This window comes from Aspergillus fijiensis (genome assembly GCF_003184825.1).
Source record: "Aspergillus fijiensis CBS 313.89 unplaced genomic scaffold BO72scaffold_102, whole genome shotgun sequence".
Taxonomy (NCBI): domain Eukaryota; kingdom Fungi; phylum Ascomycota; class Eurotiomycetes; order Eurotiales; family Aspergillaceae; genus Aspergillus; species Aspergillus fijiensis.
The window spans coordinates 63630-87275 of NW_024469078.1; the positions used below are offsets into that span (position 1 = coordinate 63630).

Below are 23646 nucleotides of genomic sequence, written 5' to 3' on the forward strand. Positions count from 1 at the left end.
CACATCTATATCCAGAGCCCGCTCGCAAGATGGTGCGATTTAGAGCCAGCAATATTCTTGGCGACCCGTTCGCACTTGCTACTACTTCCATCTCCGTCGTACGTATTCCAGCCCCGTGAGGCCATTCTTCCGCGGACACCGGCTAATTGGGTTCAATCGCTTAGTTAGCATGGTTGATCGCATTCATTTCCTCGATAATCACTGGAATCCATGGGGGCTATCCCACTTATTCATGGTGGGCCTTGGCGTATGGGTTCTGCATCATTGTCGGGATGGCTCTCGTGTTTGGAACGGATACAGGCGTGGTCTATAACATCGCGGTATGACACTCTGGTCTCTGCTTATGGACATCCCTCAGGCTGATAGCTTCTAGATTGTGGGCTACCTGTCCGCTGGTCTCGTCTTCTCCACAATCTCGGTAAACTCGCTTGTTTATTCGAGTAATGCAGCTTCGCAAGCCGCGGGTGCAGGCTTCATCCTTCTGTCCATGGTGATCGTGCGTCATTTTCTCCCACGTGTTTATGGCAATGTCCTCGGCGCAATCATATACTTACGATGGCAATAGATTATCTGGATTTTCTATTTCGGATCGAGCCCACAGGCTTCTCACCGAGGTTTTATCGATTCATTCGCCCTTCAGAAGGAAGGCGCTGGTTCGTACGGCAACAGCAGACCTATGTCCACCGCATTCGGAAATCGACCCGAAACGACGTCGAGCCAGCCACCTCAGATGTACACTTCTGCTCAGCTCAATGGCTTCGAGACCTCGTCGCCTGTCTCGGGCTATCATGGTGGAGCCCCTGGGTCGGAACACCGCACCTCGCAGCCCCGCTTCGGCAACCCGTCAGCAACGAATCTTGCCCCGCCCGGCAGTGGTGTGCCTCCCGATGAAGTTCCGCAACCGACCGAGTATCCATATCGCGCGAAGGCTATCTACTCTTACGAGGCCAACCCGGAAGACGCCAATGAGATCAGCTTCACCAAGCACGAGATTCTAGAGGTATCTGACGTCAGTGGAAGATGGTGGCAGGCTAGAAAAGCCAATGGAGACACTGGCATTGCTCCATCCAACTATTTGATTTTGCTGTGATCCATCTGTGTCATCAGTCGACTATATGATCGTGTTAGCTCGGCATGGGGTCCGTCACGGTGTAACGTCCTTTCTTTCTGCTCTTTCCTGGTCTGATTCTCGCCTTCTTGACCCGTCGCGAGAAGAAAAAGAGATCTTTTTTTGTTTTGATACCCTTCGAGTTGTATCACTCGGCGCGAATCCGGTTTGTGAATATTTATGTCTTGATGGTTTTTTTGGTTACCTGCTATTGTTTGGACATTTTTTTTCAAGACACATCTCATCCCTGTTTTATATGTATGTGATTCTCATTGCTCGGAGCGAGCATCTATTGCCCAAGACCGTCTATCAAATGGCACTATGCTAGTGTATTTCCTTGCTCATATTACTGGATGTGGATATTGTTCTCAAGACAGTACTCTGTTTCTTATACATTTCAATGAATTTTCTGTATATTCTCAAGGAAGGTTTTCTTTGTATGTCGCCTCGGGACAGGCAGGCGCACGACTGACGATTAATTATTTGGTTGATGAATCAGTGGAATTTGTCGCCAGCTCCGATGGCTTTCAGGGTTGTACTTGTTATAATCATTCTCTGGTTCATGCGAACTCAGTCGGACTTCGAATAGTATTCTAACCACCGCATAGGCCCTGATTCTTAACTGCGAGCGACAAGTTCTCCACCAGCCGATCATGGGGAGTCAGCGACGAGCGTAGCTCGTGATCCATTGCAATTATCGTGTTGACTGGCGTTCGGCTCGATTTATACTTGGGGTTGACCTTGTTTGGGAGCTGGTTGATTATGTGTTTTGCATGGAAATTGATCCGACTAACTTATACTGGCGGGGATTTCTCATCTCATTGACCATTTCGGTCTTAGTTCCGCTGCCGCTCCATCGCCCGCTCTTCCAATGACGGGCTTCGTTTCCCGAACCAGTGGATGATGGCAAGTCTTCCTCAAGGTCCGACTTTATCTCGACCCTTTCACCATGACTCGAGCCGTTGAGGATCGCTAGTCATATCCAGAGTTTTTGAAGGTAGTGGAGCATTCCTGGAGCAAAAAGGAAATTTTATGACGACCATGATGTGCTTGGCTCAAGTGTATGAAAGATGTCTGTAGAGGGGTTTCCCGCTTCTAAATTGCTTATCTATCCTACATTTTTAGCTGGTCAAACTGCTGTGATTATACTTCGGATCCTTAAAAAAGTCCCTTTTACGCCTACGTCAGCGGTTGCAGTGTATCCGGGCATCTCGATGGCTGGAGACGGCAATGTCACGGTGGCCTCGAACGTCCTAGGCACCATTGGGACGGTGCTCTGGTGCATTCAACTTATTCCGCAAATCTGGTATAATTGGAAACAGAAGAAGACCGATGGGCTTCCACCCTTGATGATGTTTCTCTGGGCTGCTTGTACGTTAGGATCCCTCTACGGCCCTTTCTCTCCCTAGTGTTCCAGACAAATGCTAATGATATCGGTGCAGGTGCAGTCCCCATGGGAGCCTATATGATCCTGCAGGGAGTGAATATCCCGCTACAGATCCAGCCCCAGATATTCGGGTTCTTCTCTCTTGTGAGCTGGGGTCAGGTTCTGTACTACGGCCAGTAAGCGGCTCCGGGTCTTCCTCTATTGATCAATCAATCCGTCTGACTTGGCCTGGTATTACAGCCAATACAGTCGCCGCGCAGCTACGGGAGTGGTGGTCGGCGCTGCGGTCCTGTTTGGCGGGATAGAGGCCCTTTTGATCCTCACGCTCAGAGCACGTGGACCCCCGAATGGGCTTTGACAACAACAAACTGACATCTCGCGCTAATGGATTCCAATAACAGATCCCCTACAACAAGGGCGTCACCTGGCCCGACCTGATCGTCGGCATCGTGGCCGCCATCCTGTTGGGACTGGGGCTCGTCCCGCCGTATTTTGAGCTCTGGAAGCGAGATGGCCGCGTGGTCGGATTCAGTGAGCCTTTTAACACGTACCCTGGGGGTGGGGGGCAAGCATGGGCGAGATATGTCTAACCCCGTTCTTTCTAGATTGGGTCTTCCTGTCTATCGACACTTTGGGAGGACTGTTTTCCCTCTTTGCATTGGGTAGGGTCGTTCCTCTTCTTTGGGAAGCGCGCGATTATAGCCCTGAGGATGGTTGATTGTTCGATATGATGGCTGACTTGGCTTACTTCGGGCAGCGGCGCAGGGTTCCTTCGATATTCTTGGGGGGATCATGTACATTGTTGTGTAAGTTGTGGGGAAAGTTGCGTTGGGATTTTGGAAAATGCATACTGATTACTGACTTTGATGGGTGAAATGGGAAAGCGTCGTCCTGGAAGGTGGGATCTATGCGAGCCACATTGTTTGGCGGATTCGATATCGCGCCGTGCGGAGGAAGGCGAAGGCCACGGGCAGGAGCATTGATGAGGTGCTTGAAGAACGGTCGAGGTGCTTGGGGGCCTCTGATCCGGAGAATTTGAAGGGTCATGTTGGTGGCACGGCGGAGAGTCGAGAGAGTGGGAGTGATTGAGATGGGGTTCCCTATTGATGGGTCCAAGAAGTATATATATTGCGAGGTGATATTCTTTTTCACTGGGACTGAGAGAGAAAGATATATGATTGTTTTGCGGGACGGGCTTTGGATATCTATTCAATGACTGACGCAAGAAAGAACCTACACGTAGTCCAGGTGAACTCGTAGAAAAGCTCTTCGTAGTTCTGCGACTGACTGCCTTCGGTGTAGAAGCAAAAAGGCTCGGATGAACGATCGAAAGTTTCGGCCGGTGAGAAAGATAGCAATGCAGATGTCTGTCTGCAAGTGCATGCATGCATGTAAATGTATTGACAGACCGATCGATGAATTGGAGGGCAATGCCAACACAGCGTGCATGAAACCGACGGTCACTCCCTCATTCTCACATCCTTATTAAACCGTTCGAAGCCCGGCGCTCTGTCGGGCCCAAGCGTGGTGAGGAAATTGGGTTTTTTATTTTTAATAACACCATTAATTCCCTCGATCCGATTGTTCCTTCAACGGTCATAATAATCTATTTTAAATTGACTGGTAGGTTATATCCCCTAATAATCATGACATCTTGACAATGGATCTTGACATTGACATTTGCTTCACTTTCCTTCTTCTTCTTCTTCTTCTTCTTCTTCTTCCCCTCTCTTCTCCTCCTCCTCCCCTCCCCCTCTCCGCTTCCCCCTCTCTCTCCAAACACAACAACTACAAACATGACATCTCCAAAGTCACAGCCTCTCAATGTTTAAACCTTTTGATATGTTATTCTTGAGGCTGTTATTCTGTTTGCCACTTCGTTGATCGGGCCACTTTTGCTTATCCTTGTTCTCTTTCTTGCCAGCAGAGATCGCAGGCTAATCCAATAATCGACTAGAGCGACAGTCTGTCGTGCCTCATTGACCGGTCATTGGCAGACAGCTTCTGCTACTCCTATTTCTCTCTCTGCTTTTTTTTACTTCATGATTACGTTCAATCGTCTCTCTGTTCCATTCCTCTCTGTCCTTAAGTCATGACGAGTGGCTTCACTTCTGTGCCTTGTAACTCCTCGCCCTCATTGATGCTTGTATGCCAACTGAGCCGGCAGGGGACGCGGTGACCTTTCAGGGTCTGTTCCTTCATTCAACCACATCAGCTGTGCATTCATTCTTTTATTTGCTTTTTGCCTGGGCTCTAGTGTGGGTGTTTCAGATCATCGATCTTTTATCGGAGCTGGGTTCTTTTCTTCTGGTTGCTTCCTTGTCTATTCTTAACTTTCCTTTTCCTTCCCGGCCGAAGATTTGTTGTGCCTGGCCCTCCTCTAACGGCGTCGGGCACCTTCTACGCCTTGTACGGAGTCAATTAGAGGGAACCTTCAAAATTTCTTCTTTACCATCCCATGTCTTGTCACTCCTTTACAACTCTTTGCAGCTATTGCTCCAACGCGTCATGCCTGACCGTCGGTGGCTTCGATTGAAGGCGAAGCTCTGGCGGCGATCGTCGACATCCTCCGTTCCGGCCGCCGCCACCGCCAGCACCGATGATGGATCTGCTGGGTCCAGCCATGACTGCAACTTCAGCTCCAGTTTCTCCCACCACGAACCCCCTCCCCCTCATTCCCACGACCACGACCACGACCACGACCACGGCAACGGTAGTCCTCCGACTCCATCATCTCTCCCTCACAATTTCCCCCATCGAGACAGCCTCGTCAATTCCGTCACCGACAACGGACAGCTGCAGGACCCATCGGCTAACGTTTCTCCGTCCGCCGATCACCAAACAGCCCGCCGCGCACACTCCTGCCAGACTCTGTCTCGACCTTCTCCCGACGACGGCCGTCCTCCCAGCCACCCGGTCGCTTCGGAGCACGGTGATTCCTTAGCTTCTGCCGCTGTGGGCGACATTTCCCGCGAACCGGTCCCGACCTCCAGCCGAGGACAGCTCGACGGTCCTCTCGACGGTCCTCTCGACAACACTCCATCCGTAAAGCCCCGACCAGAAGATACGGTCGAAGAGCAGCGCGAAGAGAATCGACCGTCGGCCATTCAGCAAACGGGCGCTGCATCTTCCAGTGCACCCCGACTCCCGCTGCAGCGCAAGCCTGTCGCTCGCACCTCATCATCCAGCAAACGTCCCAACTCAAGCTTGTGTTCTGAGCACGGTCACCCCCCACCAACAACGAGTCTCGCCCCCGATCGCCTACCCTCGCCGATACCAACCCCTCCCCCTCCAAGTGCCGGTCGCGCCAACGCCCCGTCTTTCCAGCTTGCCTTCAACAGTCTGAGCCTGGAACGCCTGGGGTCTGCGGTCGTTGAACCCCAGTTACCCGTCTTAGATGCAGTTGCGGAAATTCCGTCCGGGGAATCCACAACCTACCAGGTAGTGACTTCAACCACACCCGCACCGTTCCCGAAGCGCCCAAGTCTTGGTTCTCGCCGTCAGTCACTGCTTGCGCCGTCGCACCAACATCTGATTAACAGCCTGCTGGATTCGGGGCCCACGGGTGAACCTGACGGATTTGACAACGGTCGCTTCAATACGTACGGCACAGGTATGGTTCGCAAGATCTGGGTCAAACGGCCAGGTGGGTCGGCCACTCTGGTCCCCATCACGGATGACTTCGTGGTGGACGAGCTGCGAGACCAGGTGATCAACAAGTACGCCAACTCTCTGGGCAAGACTTTCGATGCGCCCGATATCGTCGTCCGAATCTCACCCCGAGAGGGCTCCAATCGACAAACGACACCCGATCGGATCCTGAGCCCAGAGGAGTCATTGATGAACGTGGTGGACACCTACTATCCCGGAGGGCAAGTCATTGAAGAGGCTCTTATCATCGACATTCCTCAGCGACGCACACCCAAACCGTCCCCGCGCCCTCAAGTCTACTATAACCAGTCCGAGCCCGGCGAGCATGGCGACTACTTCCCTCTCATGCCAGCAAATCCCACTGTTCCCACACCGCCATCACACCCAAACAACTCCTCTGCCAGTGTCAACGCCCATCCCGCCCCGTCGATATCAATCCTCACTACAGGTATGGCCCCGCCACTGCCCTCGCCGGGAAGTCGCGGGAATCGACACCCGCGTCGGCCACCACTCACTCGCCATACTACAAACTCTCCTACGATGCTAGGCCAGGTGACGGCTCCGAAAGGTTTGTGCCCTCTTGAACCAATCACCATCTCAGGCTTGGCCTTTTTTCCAGATAGACCCGCTTACTTTTCTGTTAGACCCCAACGGTGTCCCAGGACCTCTATCGTCCCAGCCGGTGCCCTCCATTCCCACTCCGCCCGGTCCTCCCCCGGAGTCACCTCAGGCCAAGTCGCTTACACCTCCTGCACGTGGAGCTTCTCCGCGTCCCCGTCCGTCTGCGTCGTCCGCCAAGCCGAAGAAACCGAGTGCGACGCAGTCATTAAGTGGGGCCTTTGGTGGTCTCATTGAGGGCACGGTGCCACCGATCAACGTGTTGATTGTTGAGGATAATAATATCAATCAAAGGCTTCTGGAAGCGTTTATGAAGCGTCTGAGTGTACGTTGGAAGTGCGCTGCAAACGGCGCGGAGGCCGTGAAGAAATGGCGACAGGGCGGTTTCCACCTCGTCTTGATGGATATTCAATTGCCCGTCATGAACGGATTAGATGCAACGAAGGAGATTCGGCGACTGGAGCGGCTGAACGGCATTGGCGTGTTCCCTAAAACCGCCGATGGACGGTCTAGTGCGGCCACGGCCAGTGTGACCTCACCGCCAGCCATTCCAGGCAACAGTGATCCCCTGAATGAAGAAGACACGTTACATGACTTGTCTCTGTTCAAAAGCCCGGTTATTATCGTGGCGTTGACGGCGAGCAGCTTGCAGAGTGATCGTCACGAAGCTCTGGCGGCCGGCTGTAATGACTTCTTGACCAAGGTATGTTCTCTGACTTCCCATGACTTAACCCCTTACTAATAGCGATCTCTTCACAGCCTGTGCGATTTGAATGGTTGCAGCAGAAGGTCACGGAATGGGGATGCATGCAAGCTCTGATCGACTTCGAGGGCTGGCGCAAGTGGCGTGGCTACGCCAATGATACTTACTACTTCCCAACGGCGGAGGGTCATACAAGCCCCATGCAGACCGGACCCGAGACAGCCTCGAAGAAACCGTCCCCGAGTATCACTCCCTCGCCGTCTTCGATGCTCAGCCAGAATGGCAAGAAGGAGCGTAAGGCCCTCCATCTGCCCAAACCCATTGATGTGACCCCGGAGGATTCTTCCGGAAGTGGGAGCGGAGAGGGACTGGATTCGCCAAGCAGCCCGGTGACATCTGTCCCAGTCCCAGGTATCTCAGCTGATGCAGACGCACTCTGATTATCCGTCAAAAGAACTCTCCTCCATTCCCCGCAACATCCTCCTCTCAAACAAACGCACCTACCCACTCACCTTTACCTCTTTGTCTTCACTCACGACAGTCCCTGGCGCAACCAGCTGGTGTGTATATGGTGTTATCTCGCTTCACTGCAATCCGCCGCCTGCTATCTTCGTTAACTGCCTCCCGCAGCCCTCTTCCCCCCAATCTGGCGGCCTGTTAGTTACCTCGCGACTTTGTGTGTCTCTTCCCATGGATACCCAGCATAGCCCTTTATTGCTCAGCTCGATGTTTTTTTTTTCAGTTCTAGTCTTGGCCTGCTTGCTTGCTTGCTTAATCAGGATCACGTTCACCCGGCTATCTCAAATCCTCCTTCTCTTTTTGGTCTGGTCTCCTATTCTTATTTTCTTTTCTTATGTATGTCCGGGCCGGGGCGTCCCCGCTTAGTTTCCTTTCACCTTTTCATCTTGTCTTGGAATATTGAGGTCTCTCCTCCGGAGAACAGCCCGTTCTATCGCATATTGCACGTCAGAATGCCCTTGTCAATTCTGGTGAATCAAGCACGCGACAGGGACGACTATTCTCCCGCACACGAACGGAGAAAGCTTTTTTATTTTCTTGTGGAAACCTATATCTCTCTGCTTCCACATTTTCTTGCCCTCACCGCCCCTCCCTTTTTTTTCCTACGTCATCCACTAGGGTGCAGTACAACTACACAGTACAGTACAATTGTCACATACATACACAGATATATAACCTGCATATAATTCTTGAATCTTGTCCGGCTTCCCGTGCTGAGTTTGTGTACGGGTTTGAGTGAGAAGTGAGGGGGAATTGGATTTTTCTCGGGTGAAGTAGGTCCTCTCCCCTACCTTGTGTAGCTCAATCCGAGACGAATATAGCTTCATAGACACTTATCGTAAGTTCTCTACGAAGAAATCAATTGGAAAAAAAGGAAATATCATAGAACGTTTCAACTGTAGATTGATAGTCATGTTGTTGATATGTTGATTGGTTGGTTGTATCTTTGGCATGAGAACCTGGGATGTAGGGTCCTCTGCACTGGTAAATAGATAGATAGATAGTGACCAGAGGATCTGAAAGAAAGGTAAAAAGGGAATTGTATAATACAGTACTCCGGCTGAAGGGGAATCTGTTGAGATAGATCCATCCCATCCTGGGGCGGAGAAAAGAGAATCAAGGAACCGGCACACACATAAACAAAGCTGGAAGGACCACAGGAATAGAAGAATTACACGCCCATATAATACAGTTCAGCAGGGGGGAAAGCAAACCAGACCCATCATTGGCATACCGATAACATCCATACAATGTTCGTTCTCGAAGACCTCACTGAGGCGAGGAGAACGTCGCAAAAGGTAGAAAAGAGAGAGGGAGAGAGAGAAGGATCGAGAAGGGGTTTAGACCTTCACGCGAGTGGGGATCTTGACCTGGCCCTTCTTCCGATCAGAGCTGGGAACACCATAGCGGCGACCAGGAGCCTTGTGACCCCGGCCAGTGAGGCCTGTGGTTTCCCGGCTGACGACCACATCCGTGAAGCGGAACTCAAACCGGGAGTTCTCGGGCTGGACCTTCTGGGTTTTCATCTCCAGGCGCTGCTGGGCTCGTTCCTTGCGCTGTAGCTCTACCTGGGTCTCCTGTTCGAGACGCTCCCGATACTTCTGACGGACCTCGGCGGGCTCAGTTTTACCAATGGTCAAGCGATTGCGCTCATGAGTGATCATGTGAGGGTGAGGGATACGAGCGTCCGCGGGCAATAGGACCTGGTGCTCTTCGTCACCCTTGCCGACCTTCTCAATATTGGCAGGACTCTCCTGAGTGATCCTGCGGATAGTCTCGTCGGGGTTGGCTTCAAGCCATTCAGCGCGCTGGTTTCTCAAAGCAGGGGCAGCAGAGAACACGCGGCCAGCGTCAATCCGGTTGAATTGCCGAGACTCGGAGACAGGGTAGAAGATTTGAGGGTCGGTTAGGCGGTGAACCGGCAGGTCATTTATGGTCTCGTGGGACTTCCGTCTGTCATCGTGTTCCCGGAGGTGGGTGACAGGAACCATTTCATGAATGGCACGCGCGTAGGGGAGTGCAAGGGATTTGCCCTGGTGAACGACGCGTTAGCTTTGCTAGAAAAAAAAAAGACAGCGTCGACAAAATAAACTCCAGGAGAAGGTGGGTATTTGATGCATGTCAGATTTAAAGGCGTTGTAATCATGCCCAGTGACTGGGTCATAAAGACTAATCGATTTTTATAATTGTCTCATCATTGCATCCGAGAGGCGTTTTTGAGGGGACGCGGGAGCAAGTGTAGAAGGGAAGGGCAGGGGGCAAGCCATACTTGTTCTTTCATCTGATTCTCCAACTCGACCAGTCGAACTACCGCAGCTACTCTCCTCATATCCACGCTATACTGGACACTCACAGCCCGCACGCTCTTGTTCTGAACAGTCACCTGACGATGAATCTCGTTGCGCATGTCCTCGCTCAGTATAGGGTCGCTGCGATAAAGAGGATTTCCGGGAAAAGGCTTGTTAGTATGTGTGATGTAGTTGGTTTCACCAGGAGTGTGATGTTGTAGTTCGGACCCTTTCCCGCGAAGCCATCTGATCATCTCTCTGCGAAGCTTGGTTTGTGAAGGTCTTGTGGTAGAGAAGGAGCGAGAAGCCGGCCGCGAGGCATCTGTGAGGGAAGAAGATGTGTATGCGGTAGTGAGTCTGAAGAGAGAGGTGGAGGGGGAGGAAGAGAGGTAGGGAAGGAGGGAGTTAGAGACCAGGTGGTTCGGTATTCGTTGAGCCATCTTGGTGTGTATTTGTGCTAGACAATGAGACAAGGGGATGAAAGAGGACCAGAGGAGGAGAAGTAGGTAAGATGAGGTCAATGAATGCGGGAATAAGAGAAGGGAGGTCCAATTGACCGGAGGGGAGGGGGGATGGAGGGGGAAGGGTGAAGCAAGTAGAGGTGAATGTTGACGAAGCAAAAAGAAAGAGAACTGCACGCGAATCGAGGGTAAGAAACTTTTTTCGGGAGATGCGGTTGCATCACGTGAGCAGACCAACTTTCGTGGGTTTGAGGCCCACTTGCCCAGATAGGAAGTTTGCTACTGCCGCCGCGGCGTTGCGGGATTGAAGCAATTACGAGTATCTCATTAGGTGGGAATTAGGAAGGATGAAAAATGATACTAATAACACTGAGCACGCCTCTTTTTGCCACGCCCCCACCGTTTCGACCATCCATCCAACGGCGCAAGAAACCAAAGCTATAGAATGGAAGCCACAAGTCAGGAAGAGAGGGAGAGAGAAGGAAAGAACAGTGTCCCATTTGAGCCAACCAATGACCAATACAAGAAGATATGACGCTGTGAAGGAAAAGCCAAATCGAATCATGGTACTAGTAACGTGCGACGATGCAGCAGCTAGCCAACAGTAGCCTTCCAGAAGTCTTAAGTGTATACCCATGTCAACGCCTTGCCCCAATTGCAAACATTGGTGGTTATGATTGGAACTGACTCAGGAAAATGCACACGAATAAGAGTAGGGAATCGATCAATCTTTAGCAAGAACACATTAGAAGGCAAAAAAACAAGGCACAGACACGGGGTATGAAGATGGTGCAGGAAACAACGCAACAGGGACTTGATCAATGTAAAATCCTCACGCAGATGCAAGATTCCCCTCCAGAAAAAGCAGACATGCAAGCAGCGCCCCTGTTTCCATGCTATCAGAGTGCAATATGAAAAGAAAACCACGCAAGTAAGTCAAAGTGTCCAGGGCCCAAATTCCTTACTCCGAGGAGGAAGGTGACCCTCCAAATGCTAATCTAACTTATAAAAAACGAGAATCGCCCCAATACGCCAGGTAGCCCAGTGGTCATCAAGCATCGCGGACATTTAGTGTTCCACAGAGACGTAAAATTGTTCTTTTGACCTCTAGCGGCCCATCATGTAGTCCGGATAGGAAAAGTTGAACCCTCCCAGATTCGGCGCCCCACCGGTGAGCGGCGGAGGAGGTGAAACCATCGTAGAGTTGGTCCGGATTCCAAGGCCCGGGTTGGAGTTGGGGTTGAAAGCGCCATTGGTGGGAATGGGGGCATGCATGTTGCTGACAGGATGGATAGGGCCGTTGTTCCTCAACGCCATGGGGGGAGCGAGACCGGGAGGCGCTGATAGTCCAGGTGGCGGGCCACTGACCGTAGAGAACACATGGCTATTGTGAATCCCACCGAGGCTGCTGCCGCCAGGTACACCGCTTTGAGAAGTCATGGTATTCGATGCACTCATGGAGCCCGGTTGCCCGGAACGCACTCCCAAAGGGTTCTTCGAAAAGCTGAGTCGAATCCCAGTCTTGATGCTATTCGACAATTTGAAGCCGTAGAGCTCGTTGAGCGCCTTTCCGGCGGTACCCACATCGTCGAACTCCACAAAGCACATAGGACCATTCTGTTTGTTCCGGAAACACAGACGTTTGTAACCACGTTGTTTAGAAAATAGAGCCTTGAGCTCTTCCTCCGAGGTATCCGGCGGAAGATTACCAACGTACAGAGTATTGCAAGGCGGATTCATATCGTTCGGATTCGCAGCAGGTAGACTGTGGCGGTGCATGTGCGGGTTGCCGTAGGGAAATCCGTGGCCGGCCCCAATGTTATTCATTGCTTGCGGATATGTGGATGCAGGGGTAGATACTCCCATATGCGCAGAGTTCTGAGGAGTGTAGCCCTGGAGTGGTGGCGATGAGATGTTAGTCGCCAGGGACATACTGGCAAATTGATTACTCAAAATCTGAGGATTCGTTGCACGGCGCCCAGCTGATACGGCACCAGAATGTCCGTTTTCCGCATAGCCAACCGGGTCCTTAAGAAGTTCCCCCGTGTCTTCGTCAATGTCTTGATCGATCATCGATTTGCCGCTGACACGAGGCAATTCAGGGATCCCACTTCCAAGTGGCGATTGTGGAGCAAAGATGTTGTGCAGGCGGGAACCTGACTCTGGCAGACCATCACCGTTGGCAGCTCCGGTTGTCGCGCTGAGCTTCTCCAGACTCTGAAAGGTTCCGTTGAACCGTGACGATTGACGCGACAACGCTCCGTTGACACCTCCCAACAGACTGCGGGTTGCAGTGTGATCAATGGTGTTCCGTCTAGGTGCCAACGACGATCCCACTGGGCCGGTCAATACCTCCACAATCATGGTAGCATCGTTCTTGGAATTCGGTTTTCCATGGAGCAAAGCTCGCGCCTCTTCAGCAGCGGCCAGCGTGCCAAAGCGCGCGACTGCACAAAGGTATCCGTTATCTTCCGGATGGTCAGAAGGTATGAATTCAGCTTCCACGAGGTCTTTCGCGAATAGCAGCATACTGCGCAAAGCCTCGCGACTGGTGTTGCGCGGAAGCTTCCGCATTAATATGATCCCACCAGCCCCATTGACAGGACGGGCGAAGCCGTTTAGCGACTGTGCCGAGTCGGCGAAGCGCATGGTGGTCGAAGCGACAGTGTCAAAGGACGACGAGGGCGCGATTGGGGAGAAGGGGTGAGTGAACGTAGGAGCTAGCGATGAAGAGGCCTGCGACGCGGGCGGACTGTACACGTCGGTCGACATCACATTCTGGGCCGTCGAGGGCGGCTGAGAAGCTGAAAGCGACTGGTGAGTCGGCGACGCGCCCGAGGATACAGACGGTGTGCGCTGAGTGGTGCTGAAAGAGCCGGGACTCGTGCGGGTGGATTGATTCGAACTTCCACTCATGCCTTGCAGAGGAATGAATCAACGTGTCAAGTCGATCGATCAATGAAATTCCACGAGCAGACTCGAGGAGCACGGACTCTCTAGAAGGCAAGGGAGCGAAAGTCAAATGGGTGACAGGCGGCACCGGTTGGAGGAGCCAGCAATGAAAGAATTAGTAGCTGGAACGGTAACGCAAGCAACTTATCACTTATAAGTAATCTAGTGACAGATGATAGTCCAAGGTAAGTGAGACGTGCGATGAGTGCGATATGCTGGGTTGCGCGCGACTGGAATAGAAGTGCCGCGTTCGGCCGCGTTCAGGAGGCGATATGCGACAAAATGAGGAATTGACGGCGACGACACAATGGCTGAAACCTCAAACGGAATAATAACACGAGTAGATATTGTGAATCGAGAGATGTGAGAATGTGAAAGGACTGATTAAATGATTTTGATGATCACAATAGTGGTGTAGGACAAGGCGTGGTGTATTAGTGGGGAGGAGGGGAGTGGGGGGTGGGTAGAATATGATGAAAGGAGAGGAAGATGCAGAATGGAAAAGAGACGGGAGGGGGGGGAGGAGGGAGGACTGAAGGGAAATGGGAGGTGGAAGGTGGGAGAGGATGACGAGTATGAACCGAAGACGGGAAGAGGGAGTGGGTGTGGAAATTGAGAGGGAAGAGAGATTAATCGGGGAAAGGATAAGGTTCGGTTTTTTGGGGGGGGAGGGGGGGAAGAGGGAGGGAGAGGGAAGAGGAAGAGGGAAAAGGCAGGGAATGAGTGGGTGCGGACAGAAAACAGAGAAAGAGAGGGAGGGAGGGAGGAAGAGAAAGAAAGCAGGCTGGAGTGAAGGGGAGAGGGGGGGAAGTGCCTAGTTAAGTAGCAGTAGTAATATCTAAGTAGTAAGTCGCAAAGTAAAGAAGTATGAAGTAGCCAAATGGATCCTCAACAGCGATCAAAGGATGTTGTGAGTAAATATGTAATGACTTGCAAACATATTATGCTCAAGAAATCGAATATCAAGTAGAAACTGGAGGCGAAGAAGGCTTGCTATGGTGGAGGTGGTGAACCTGGAATGACGGCGGCGATGATGATGTTTAAAGGAGAATGATAGTCGTGATGATGATGACTGGCTGAACGGACTGGGGTGGGAGAGAGAGAGAGTCACTGAACAATGACTGTAAAAGAGAAAAGCGAAAAAAAAGAGAGGGAGTGGCAGTTCGTCCGTCTGTCCGTCCCAGACAAGAAGAAGAGCAATATGCCAATAATGAATGGATGAATCGAGCCCGGAACGGTCCTTGGGATTTTAGGGGGAAGTCGATGTGTTGGTGGTAGTCGAAAAGAGAGAGAGAGAGAGAGAGAGAGAGAGAGACAGAGAGACAGACCAGAGGTAGGGAGGGAGGGAGGGAGGGGAGAATACCGATCGATGGTGGATTAGTTCTAGAGAGTGAGTGTTCGTTCTCGTCTTCTTCCACGGATCCAGTCTGCTTCCGTTCCAGGAGTTTGCAAATGATGGACAATCGGAAGTCCCTTGGACGGGAGGGAGGGAGGGAGGGGAGAATACCGATCGATGGTGGATTAGTTCTAGAGAGTGAGTGTTCGTTCTCGTCTTCTTCCACGGATCCAGTCTGCTTCCGTTCCAGGAGTTTGCAAATGATGGACAATCGGAAGTCCCTTGGACTCTGGCTCGAAGACGACTGTTCACTCACTCACCCAGTCCGTTCAGTGAGGGACTTTGGTACGGAAAGTACGGAGTAGGTAAATTATTATCATGCACTATTAAGGTGGTTTACTAGTAGTTACAGTAAGGTAGTTAGTTATCCACTGTCCAACGAGCGTGCCAGAAGCTCGAGCGCGACCCGGCAGTTCGAGATGAACACAACACGCGACTTGATATTAAAGACCAGGGACTAAAATCCATTGCCCAGTGATTCCCGATCTCCCCGGGGAAGTGTGGTGTCGTCAAGTTGACTACGAGTACTGTACGTACTGTACTCTAGAGATAGTGATACCACATGATGATGATGATAGTACGGAGTACGGAGTACTAGATTAATCAACACGACCATGAATCAATCACTGCCTCTGTCTCTCTAGCCTCTTTGAATCTCCGGAGCGGCTGCTTGCTGCAACAGCCGACTGACTGCGTGCGAGTCGCCTGCCATCGGATAGTGAGATATGCAAGCAAGGAGATGCCGATTGCAGCTCCATTTAATTCTACGCAAACAACCGCCACGACGGATGCGAACGTGGAGGAAAGTGCGTGTGCCGAGGCCAGCGGGACGTGGCTGATTCAGCAGCTAACAACTTATGCATTAGTTAGTTGATTAGCACTCATCGCAATATCGAAATTACTATCCTCGTCATTCACCAATTCAGCCAACTCCAGTTGTTTTGTTGTCCAAGTCTAGCCCGGATGGGATGGTCTCGCGCGATAAGGGGGGAGACGCGAAGAGAACAATAAAAATCAAAAATCAAAATCAATTGAACAGATGGTCGATCTGGGTCCTGGCTCCCCGACACACCCTGCGAAAGAAACGCTCGGAACCTGGAATGAACCCCGCGTTATCCGTGGCGGCATGACTCGACAGTTGGTGACAAGATTAAAATCCCACCAACACTCAACACGCTCCGAGGCTAGTTAACCTTAGTAGTGAGTCTAGCACGCAAGCAAATCTTTCTAGATGCCGGCCGCCTGCTTGAAGCACTAACCAACAATCAACCAAACTACCCAGGAACTAATTCTTTAGTACCTTCTGCTCTCTTCTGCTACCCCTGTCCCCTCCTCTAACTACTACATAGTAATTACTCAACGGCGGGCGCAACTGCAGTTCGTACTCCGTATATGACGAATGCTTTCTCATGCGCTAAGGCCAAAACAAGTATCTCAACCATGTCAGAGAAGAACCCTAATCTTCTCTTCCCATCCGATCACGAGCAAGTCTCACTGTACGACAGAAAGCCTGCCCATGGATGAAACCCGTGGTTCCCGGCGACCAGGAGCCTCTTGCTGTGCGGCTCCAACGAGCGCATTTCGGCGTCTCCATTGTGAAGAAGGAAAACGGAAAGGAGAGATCAACATGCAAAGCTCTGGCGGTGGTCTTCGCATAGTAAGCACCAAATGGGACAATCCCTAACAACGTGATCTGGACAAGACCGTAGACTGACCCAAACCGACGGCCTGTATCTCTTGGGGTCTAGAAACTCGGCCCGAGACGCATGCATCGACCGGACGAAAACCAGTCTGGGAAGATCTCAAAATGAATTAATCAACCATACTGAAAGACTCAGGGCCCGTGATCGTAGCCTGCAGTCTGCCAAATTTGAGGCCAGATTCCTATCATGTGATTGCGAAGGGAGAAGAAGGAGAAGAAGAAGAAGAAGAAGAAGAAGAAGAAGGCTTGTTGTTGTTATTGACCAGGGAAAAGACGGAATCAGGGGATCAGGTCTGGGTCGCGCTGTTCTTGCTCTCCCTCTTCCCCCTCCCCACCCACTCTCCCTCTCTCTGTCTAGACCCGCCACCATATCCTGCACAACGTCTCTTCCGACGACACGATAAGCCCCCCCATACACCTTGTTGTAGAGGAACAACCCACATGCCGACATGTACAGTAGATACCTAAAGCTGGGACAGGATGACCTTCCTGGACCCTTTCTGAGGCCGCTACTTTCTCCGACAAACCAACCACGATATAGTCCGATGAGGCGACAAGTTAAAGTCTGGCGGACTAGTTCCAACCTGCGCGGGCATGGGAAGTACAGTACAGTTCAGAACTGTACAGTGGTGGGTGGAAGAGAGGAGATAGGCGTGTGGCCACCACCCTATCTGGTGAAGGGAAGCAGGCCCTGGATATGTGTGTGGCTTGCCATGGATCAATGGGAATGCTCAAACTCTGATGTTGATCTTCCTGCCTGGAATTCCGCAGGAAAGCCAATCACCACGGCCCGTCAGACAGATGGGCCTCCGGACTGGCTGATGCGGCGCCTGTCCCCTGAATGAGATTGGCCCAGGTCTGATTTCGATGCGCGGCAATTGTAACAATAAGCAACAAGTAGAAGAGAGGGTGGAAGAGGAGGGGGAGGGGGAGAAAAAGCCCGGCATCAAAGCACTGGACGACAGACTGGAGTCAACTGTCCGCAGAAAGTAGATCTGCTACAAATTGGGCGGCAGTCAAGACAGGGCAGGGTCAACCCCTGCCCATGGTGAAAGCTGAGGAGTTCCATGTCCGAGCCTCTTGTTTACACCAAGAATCAGGCACTGGGTCGGCCTTGGTAACTGGTCGCCGTAGTGGTTTCTGCCTGGCCGTTGATGCCTATATGCATGTTAGGTAATTCGGAGTCACCACCGGATGGCACTTGTGAAGCCGATACATGGGTTGCAGCCGCTTATGAGGTATTTGTTGAATCATGCCGGAGACGCGCTGACATGTTGATATAACCCGTCGTTGGGAACCTTATAGTTTATGGTCACCGATGGGAAGCTAGCATCATGACAGTGCTAATCCAAGGGCAGGTGGTGTCAGTGGTGGGCGGTCATTCCCTGCCTGGTCACCTGCCATACCTCAAATGCAAGGACCGCAACCAAAAAGTACTACTCGGGTCCTACTTTCGCTATATAACTCCCTCTGAACGGCTTGTTCAAAAAGAAAAAAAAAAAAAGAAAAAGAAAAAGTACCCCCGTGACAGACTACATACTCCAGCAGTGAAGCCTGCATCAAAGTAAGGAAGTACTAACTGCCTCACTCCAGTTCTAGACTCTTTGAACATGCACCCACCCCAAGAGTCATGCCCAACACATGCACACAGGATTCAGTGGACAAAAAAATGAGAACATAACCCCATCACAAAACCGATGCTAATTGCTAGTAATCACAATGCGAGACGCAGTCACATAATCAGCGCACATAATGTACATAATCCCAGAAGTGTTTCCAAATGTATATCACTCTCTCAATAAACGCCAATAAGTAATGCCAGGAGGCGGAACATCCAGGGATATTTTCCCCCCTCCAAACTTGCCCTTCCCCTCGGATTCTCTTCCCTTTCTTCTCACGAGTCACGGGCCCTGTTCGACCGGCTTACCGGCCCAGAGCTCCAGTGCCTCATGTCTCGTGCTAAATGTACAACAGATGTATCAAGGAACGATGTAGACGCGCTCGTTGAGTTTAGTTGCTGGAAACCTTCTTCGCTTCAATGAGACCGGCCTGGGAGCACATTCGAAGTCAGTAAAAAGGTGGTTTTCCTTATCGTGGCCGTCCGTCCTGCGGCGAGAAAAGCCTTCCCCGGAAAATGGACATACCAAGTGCAGTAACCTCCAAACACCGTCACTGGGCTGTGCGCCAACACCCAACCAGTACTTGGCCCGAGATCGGTCGAGCGAGATATCCTTGTATGCTCTCGCGGCGCGGGCTTCCTCGTCGGAGAGGCCGGTAGGACGTTGAGGGACGGGGTTGAAAGTACCAATGACCTCTAGGGGCTTGGAGTCGCGGGCCGAACTGAGCGAACAATTGATGTTAGCGCAATGATTCAAATTCGTCGATAGACTGCTGCTGGGGCAAATTTCAAGACGCCTCGGTAGCAGCACATGCGCTTCAAAAGAGACCTAAAAAAAAATTCACCTACCGAGCTTGCGCAACCACGATGTTGTAAAAGGGCTGGTGCTTGTTCCCGAAGCGGGACAGACGAATACGGACGACCATCTTGGAGGAGTTCGGGTTCAATTGGAAGAGATTGAGAAGTCACCGAGCCAGCGCAAAGGGAGACCTCAACTGAACAACGAGCTGGAGTAGACCCTCGATCTCCGACTCCGCGGCAGTTTCCAGCCTGTCCGGAGGATCAGTTTGTCCGGATTGAACGCCCGAGTCGGACTAGCGCCGGACGGTGGGGAACGTCGATAACAATGATGCAATGCAATCGATGCGAACACTTATCTAGCAATCATGGTGCTGTAGCTTAAGTAGCTTTTACAATTAAATCTCTCCTAATCCAATTCAAATAGCCTCACTGAGGAACTGTGCAACGCTGTACTCACTAGCTTAAAATTGACACGCTTGTATGCTCCTCTCCTCCATCCTAAGGCGGAAACCTCCTCTCGCGGCCTCCTTCCGGAAATTTAGTACATCAGCCAAAATGTCATTGAAGGTCAGTCGGCTCATGAGCTTTGCAACCTACATCCCCAAGAGGGAGCTCGGGTCATTAACATCGTGTTGATTGCGAATAGGCTCTCTCCTCCAAAGATGCCGCCTCTCTGGACAAGGATCTCATGGAGACCGGCGGGTTCTCTCTAGATCAACTCATGGAGCTCGCGGGGTTATCAGTCTCTCAAGCAGGTGCGCGCCGATACCAGCCAGCCCACCATTCAGCAACAATCCATTCCTAACGCCAGAGATAAAAACAGTATACCGCATCCATCCCCCGAGCGCAGGAAAGAGCATTCTCGTCATTTGCGGTCCCGGGAATAATGGTGAGCACTCGATCCCTACCACCTACCACCTACCACCTTCACCTTCAACGCCACCGCCATAGCCCATCCCCATCCTCATCTTATCCCCCAATGACCCAGTCCCATTACAACACCATCACGGACCTAACCACCTCACCCAAACCAGGCGGCGACGGCCTCGTAGCCGCGCGCCACCTCGCGCATTTCGGCTACAACCCAACAATCTACTACCCCAAGGAAGGGAAAAACGAGCTCTACCAGGTAAGTCAAATTCAAACTCCAACCTCATCCCCAATCCCCTACCCCTCACCCCCAAACCCAACCCAACCCAACCCAAAGTTAACCCTTCACAAGCGCCTCAAAACCCAACTCCGCAACCTCTCCATCCCGATCCTGAACGACACGCACGACCTGCCGGAAGCCATCAAAACCTCGCACCTGCTGGTGGACGCGATCTTCGGATTCAGCTTCGGGGGGCCGCTGCGCGACCCGTTCCCGGAGATCATCAGCCAGATGGAAGCGGCGACGATCCCGGTGCTGAGCGTGGACGCGCCCAGCTCGTGGGACATCGAGAGCGGACCGCCGCGGGACGGACCGGGGGCGAAGTTCATGCCGGAGGCGTTGATCAGTCTGACGGCGCCGAAGCCGTGCGTGAAGTTCTACCGCGGGAGGCATTTTGTGGGCGGGAGGTTTCTGACGCGGGGGATTGCGGAGAAGTATGGGCTGGATGTGCCAGATTATCAGGGTGTGGATCAGGTGTTGGAGGTTGGGGTGGATGCGGAGGGGAGGTTGTAAATTGAGGAGGGGGATTGTGTTTTGAGTATCGATGAGACAGAGGGGGGGGGGGGGGGGGATTTGTATAGTATATTACAAGGGAGGGTGTGTGCCCTGGATTTAAGGGTCATGGGATGGAAATAAACCCACAAGCGGGTTAAAAGTGCTATCCATTTTTCATAGGATGGACAGTCGGACCTTATGTAGCCCTCAGTAGTCAATGGACTTGACGGTTACTTAGTCAATAGTTGATTTCATGCAGGTGTGCATCGCTATCGTTAACAAATATGTATAATGCCTATGGATATAGAATATCAAGAACTCTCTATCAACTCAGAGAGATACTTCTCAGCCAAGTGTTCACCCTACAACAGCGACTCCTTGATCTCACCAATAATGCCCTTGGTTCTCGGCTCCTTCCCAAGTCCAGTGCTCGAGATGGTGTTGAGAAGGGCTTCTACATCGTAAACCTCCTTTGCCGCGGCCTTGACTTCCTCGCCCAGTGCCTTGACCAGTGTTCCTAATGCGACAAGACTACGGTAGACTGCCTCGGAATCCTTCTCACCCTGAAGCATCTGCGTAAGCTCTGCAAGAAGCACCAATCCCTTCTCCGACGACTCAGGAGCCGCTTCGTTGCCTCCAGAGGTCAAGTAGACAGCGACATTGATGTAGAGGGTCGCAACAGCGATTGTAAGGTTTCGATTGGGCGTTGATCCGCTGGCGGACAAAGCAGACTTGATGGCAGGCAAAATGTCATCGAATCGGCTTATGACCAGGTTGCGACCAGCTTCCGTTTCGAACAGATTCGCCAGCATTCTAACCGATAGCATTGCATTGTTCACGTTCAATGGAGAGTTGAAAATTCCACTTGAAAGTAGCCCTGTGATAAGATCCTTCCCATCGTAGTCCGCACCAGCGACCGCAGGAGTGGCGGCGGCGAGTAAGCGGAGGAGATCCAAACCAGGGAGTCTGCTCGATGTAGGCCACAGCGTTGCGACCTTATATAATAAGACAACACCAGTACCTGCGATGGGCGATTCATTCAAGCTCGAGGATTCTAGATGCGTGCATAGAGAAACCACAGTCTCGAGCTCGGATGGACTTAATGACAATTCTTTCGATCCAGATGACACAAGTTGCTCGTTCAGCTCTTGCAACTTCTTAGCAATTACCTTGAGGTTGGCGGACTTGATCGACAGGTACTGCTTCTGAGGAAGGACCTTGGGGCGGGGCTCCGGGGCCGGCGGAGGCTGGGTAGCTTGCGATTCTTGTCCGTCTCCAGGACGGTAGCGTCTTTCTGTTCCCCAAGGGTCGGCACCAGCAGGTGTCGGGCCTTGGCTAGGTTGGCCAAGGCTGGCACCCTGGCTGTTCTGAACGATAAACTGCGCGACTTGATCAAGGTAGTTCATAGACAACTCGTTGTCTTGAATGAACTTGGTTGCGGCCTCATATGGATTTTGAGAGACGTTGTATGGTAGTTTGAGAGGAGGCTTGCCGTCCTCCACGTCGACATCGAAGACATAGTCGTAATCCTGACCCAAGTACTCAATCTTCCTTCCGCTGCTGGCAGCGGAGTCGACCACTGTGCCTACCGCAATCCATTCGCGCGATGCCATCGACCACGTATGGGCAGTAATGCTACCATCAGTCTCACGAATCATCTGTACCTGACCGTCCTTAGTGCCTGATTTCTGTTTGAGAAACTCAGGACCGGGAAGTTGCTCCTTGTTGATCTTGCCGACTTGCTGTTCCGGAATCGCGGACTCCTTGACCGTCTTTTCGAACTGCTGAAGTACTTCAGCACTTGCGATCCGGTCCTCGCTTCTGGTGAAGACGCGAGTGACCCGATCACTGGCACCTGTGACGATATCCCCAGTCTCCTGGCAAGCAGCAACACTCCAAACCGAGATCGCGGGATGTGTTATCGTTTGCACGCACTGCATGCCATTCCACACCCTGACCGTCCGGTCTTCGCCAGAGCTGACCAACTCACCAGAAGGCAAGGAAGCCAACGAGTAAATAAAACTTTCGTGACCGTGAAGCTCTCCGACAAGTTGTCCTTGTATGGTGTGAAGTCGAATAACCCCATCGTTGCTTGCGGAAGCGAAGTGCGCGCCGGAAGGGTGAGAAGGAGGAAGCTTGCACAGCGCTCGCACGACATCTTGAGAGTCCTTGATAGTTCTGAGAAGTTTTCCAGAGGTATTGAAGATCCGGATTATTTTATCCGCGCAGCCTAATGATTTGTTAGTACTGAGATGACGTGATCGTAGAACAACATGGCACCTACCGGTGATGATTGTGTCTTTATCGTAGGCAAGCACCGTCCAAACGCTTCCCTGATGACCGTCCAAGACAAGATCACATTCCCATTTACCTACCCGCCAGAGTCGGGCCGTGGAGTCCCAGCTTCCACTGACGACCCATCCGCCTTCGTGTGAGACGTCCAGCGCACACACGTTGTGTGCATGGCCTAGGAGCATGGCGTCCGCATTGTCATCAGCGGCTTTGCCGGGTTGCCTCGCCTCAATGATTGTATCTTGTCCGCCAGAGAGGACCAAGCCATCGGGAAAGTCGGGTGTGGGGGGATAGTATGCGAGGGCGTTGATGAAGGCTGACCCGTGAGAAGTGATGTTGTAGTCATACGTCGGAGGCGGGGTAGACACTAGTCGCCATAGTCGCACTGTTGCATCTCGAGATGCTGAGAAGATGGCATTCGAATGAGGAAAGGCCACAGCGCGAACCTACGATACAGCGAAATAAGAATAAAATGATCAGTTGTCGGAAATTGCCAAATGGGGGG

The 23646-nt window shown here is 51.9% G+C and overlaps 8 protein-coding genes across 8 annotated transcripts; 4 read left to right on the top strand and 4 right to left on the bottom strand.

The window, feature by feature from the left end:
• Nucleotides 1–29: 29 nt before the first annotated feature.
• Nucleotides 30–1090, top strand: sho1 (osmosensor SHO1; the record flags this gene model as incomplete). Its single annotated transcript, XM_040949022.1, has 4 exons — nucleotides 30–98; nucleotides 165–320; nucleotides 374–496; nucleotides 566–1090. The coding sequence occupies 4 exons, from the start codon at nucleotides 30–32 to the stop codon at nucleotides 1088–1090; spliced, it is 873 nt and encodes a 290-aa protein (XP_040795436.1).
• An 892-nt stretch (nucleotides 1091–1982) lies between these two features.
• Nucleotides 1983–3656, top strand: BO72DRAFT_16367 (PQ-loop repeat-containing protein). Its single transcript, XM_040939334.1, has 8 exons — nucleotides 1983–2169; nucleotides 2234–2479; nucleotides 2551–2671; nucleotides 2736–2826; nucleotides 2897–3026; nucleotides 3101–3157; nucleotides 3253–3301; nucleotides 3380–3656. Exons 2-8 carry the CDS (start codon nucleotides 2323–2325, stop codon nucleotides 3582–3584), a joined length of 810 nt encoding a protein of 269 aa, XP_040795437.1. The 5' UTR covers nucleotides 1983–2169; nucleotides 2234–2322; the 3' UTR covers nucleotides 3585–3656.
• A 1347-nt stretch (nucleotides 3657–5003) lies between these two features.
• On the top strand, nucleotides 5004–7907 carry BO72DRAFT_463848 (uncharacterized protein; the record flags this gene model as incomplete). Its single annotated transcript, XM_040946611.1, has 3 exons — nucleotides 5004–6714; nucleotides 6791–7467; nucleotides 7524–7907. The coding sequence occupies 3 exons, from the start codon at nucleotides 5004–5006 to the stop codon at nucleotides 7905–7907; spliced, it is 2772 nt and encodes a 923-aa protein (XP_040795438.1).
• Nucleotides 7908–8880: 973 nt separating this feature from the next.
• Nucleotides 8881–10896, bottom strand: BO72DRAFT_490559 (mitochondrial 37S ribosomal protein mS45). Its single transcript, XM_040948138.1, has 2 exons — nucleotides 10256–10896; nucleotides 8881–10019 (listed from the first exon to the last, which is right to left on the bottom strand). Exons 1-2 carry the CDS (start codon nucleotides 10712–10714, stop codon nucleotides 9327–9329), a joined length of 1152 nt encoding a protein of 383 aa, XP_040795439.1. The 5' UTR covers nucleotides 10715–10896; the 3' UTR covers nucleotides 8881–9326.
• Nucleotides 10897–11607: 711 nt separating this feature from the next.
• BO72DRAFT_16428 (RNA-binding protein) lies at nucleotides 11608–13940 on the bottom strand. Its single transcript, XM_040939335.1, has one exon. It carries the CDS (start codon nucleotides 13649–13651, stop codon nucleotides 11843–11845), a length of 1809 nt encoding a protein of 602 aa, XP_040795440.1. The 5' UTR covers nucleotides 13652–13940; the 3' UTR covers nucleotides 11608–11842.
• Nucleotides 13941–18795: 4855 nt separating this feature from the next.
• On the bottom strand, nucleotides 18796–19329 carry BO72DRAFT_473287 (mitochondrial 37S ribosomal protein bS16m; the record flags this gene model as incomplete). Its single annotated transcript, XM_040947194.1, has 3 exons — nucleotides 18796–18834; nucleotides 18930–19125; nucleotides 19253–19329. 3 exons carry the CDS (start codon nucleotides 19327–19329, stop codon nucleotides 18796–18798), a joined length of 312 nt encoding a protein of 103 aa, XP_040795441.1.
• Nucleotides 19330–19633: 304 nt separating this feature from the next.
• On the top strand, nucleotides 19634–20891 carry BO72DRAFT_453716 (NADHX epimerase). The gene is made up of 5 exons (XM_040946044.1): nucleotides 19634–19771; nucleotides 19851–19959; nucleotides 20028–20093; nucleotides 20239–20333; nucleotides 20427–20891. The coding sequence occupies exons 1-5, from the start codon at nucleotides 19760–19762 to the stop codon at nucleotides 20865–20867; spliced, it is 723 nt and encodes a 240-aa protein (XP_040795442.1). The 5' UTR covers nucleotides 19634–19759; the 3' UTR covers nucleotides 20868–20891.
• Nucleotides 20892–21081: 190 nt separating this feature from the next.
• Nucleotides 21082–23587, bottom strand: BO72DRAFT_453717 (WD repeat PLAP family protein; the record flags this gene model as incomplete). The annotated part of the gene is made up of 2 exons (XM_040946045.1): nucleotides 21082–23079; nucleotides 23134–23587. Coding segments are annotated over 2 exons (2322 nt in total), but the record flags the coding sequence as incomplete, so codon positions are not given.
• Nucleotides 23588–23646: the final 59 nt, after the last annotated feature.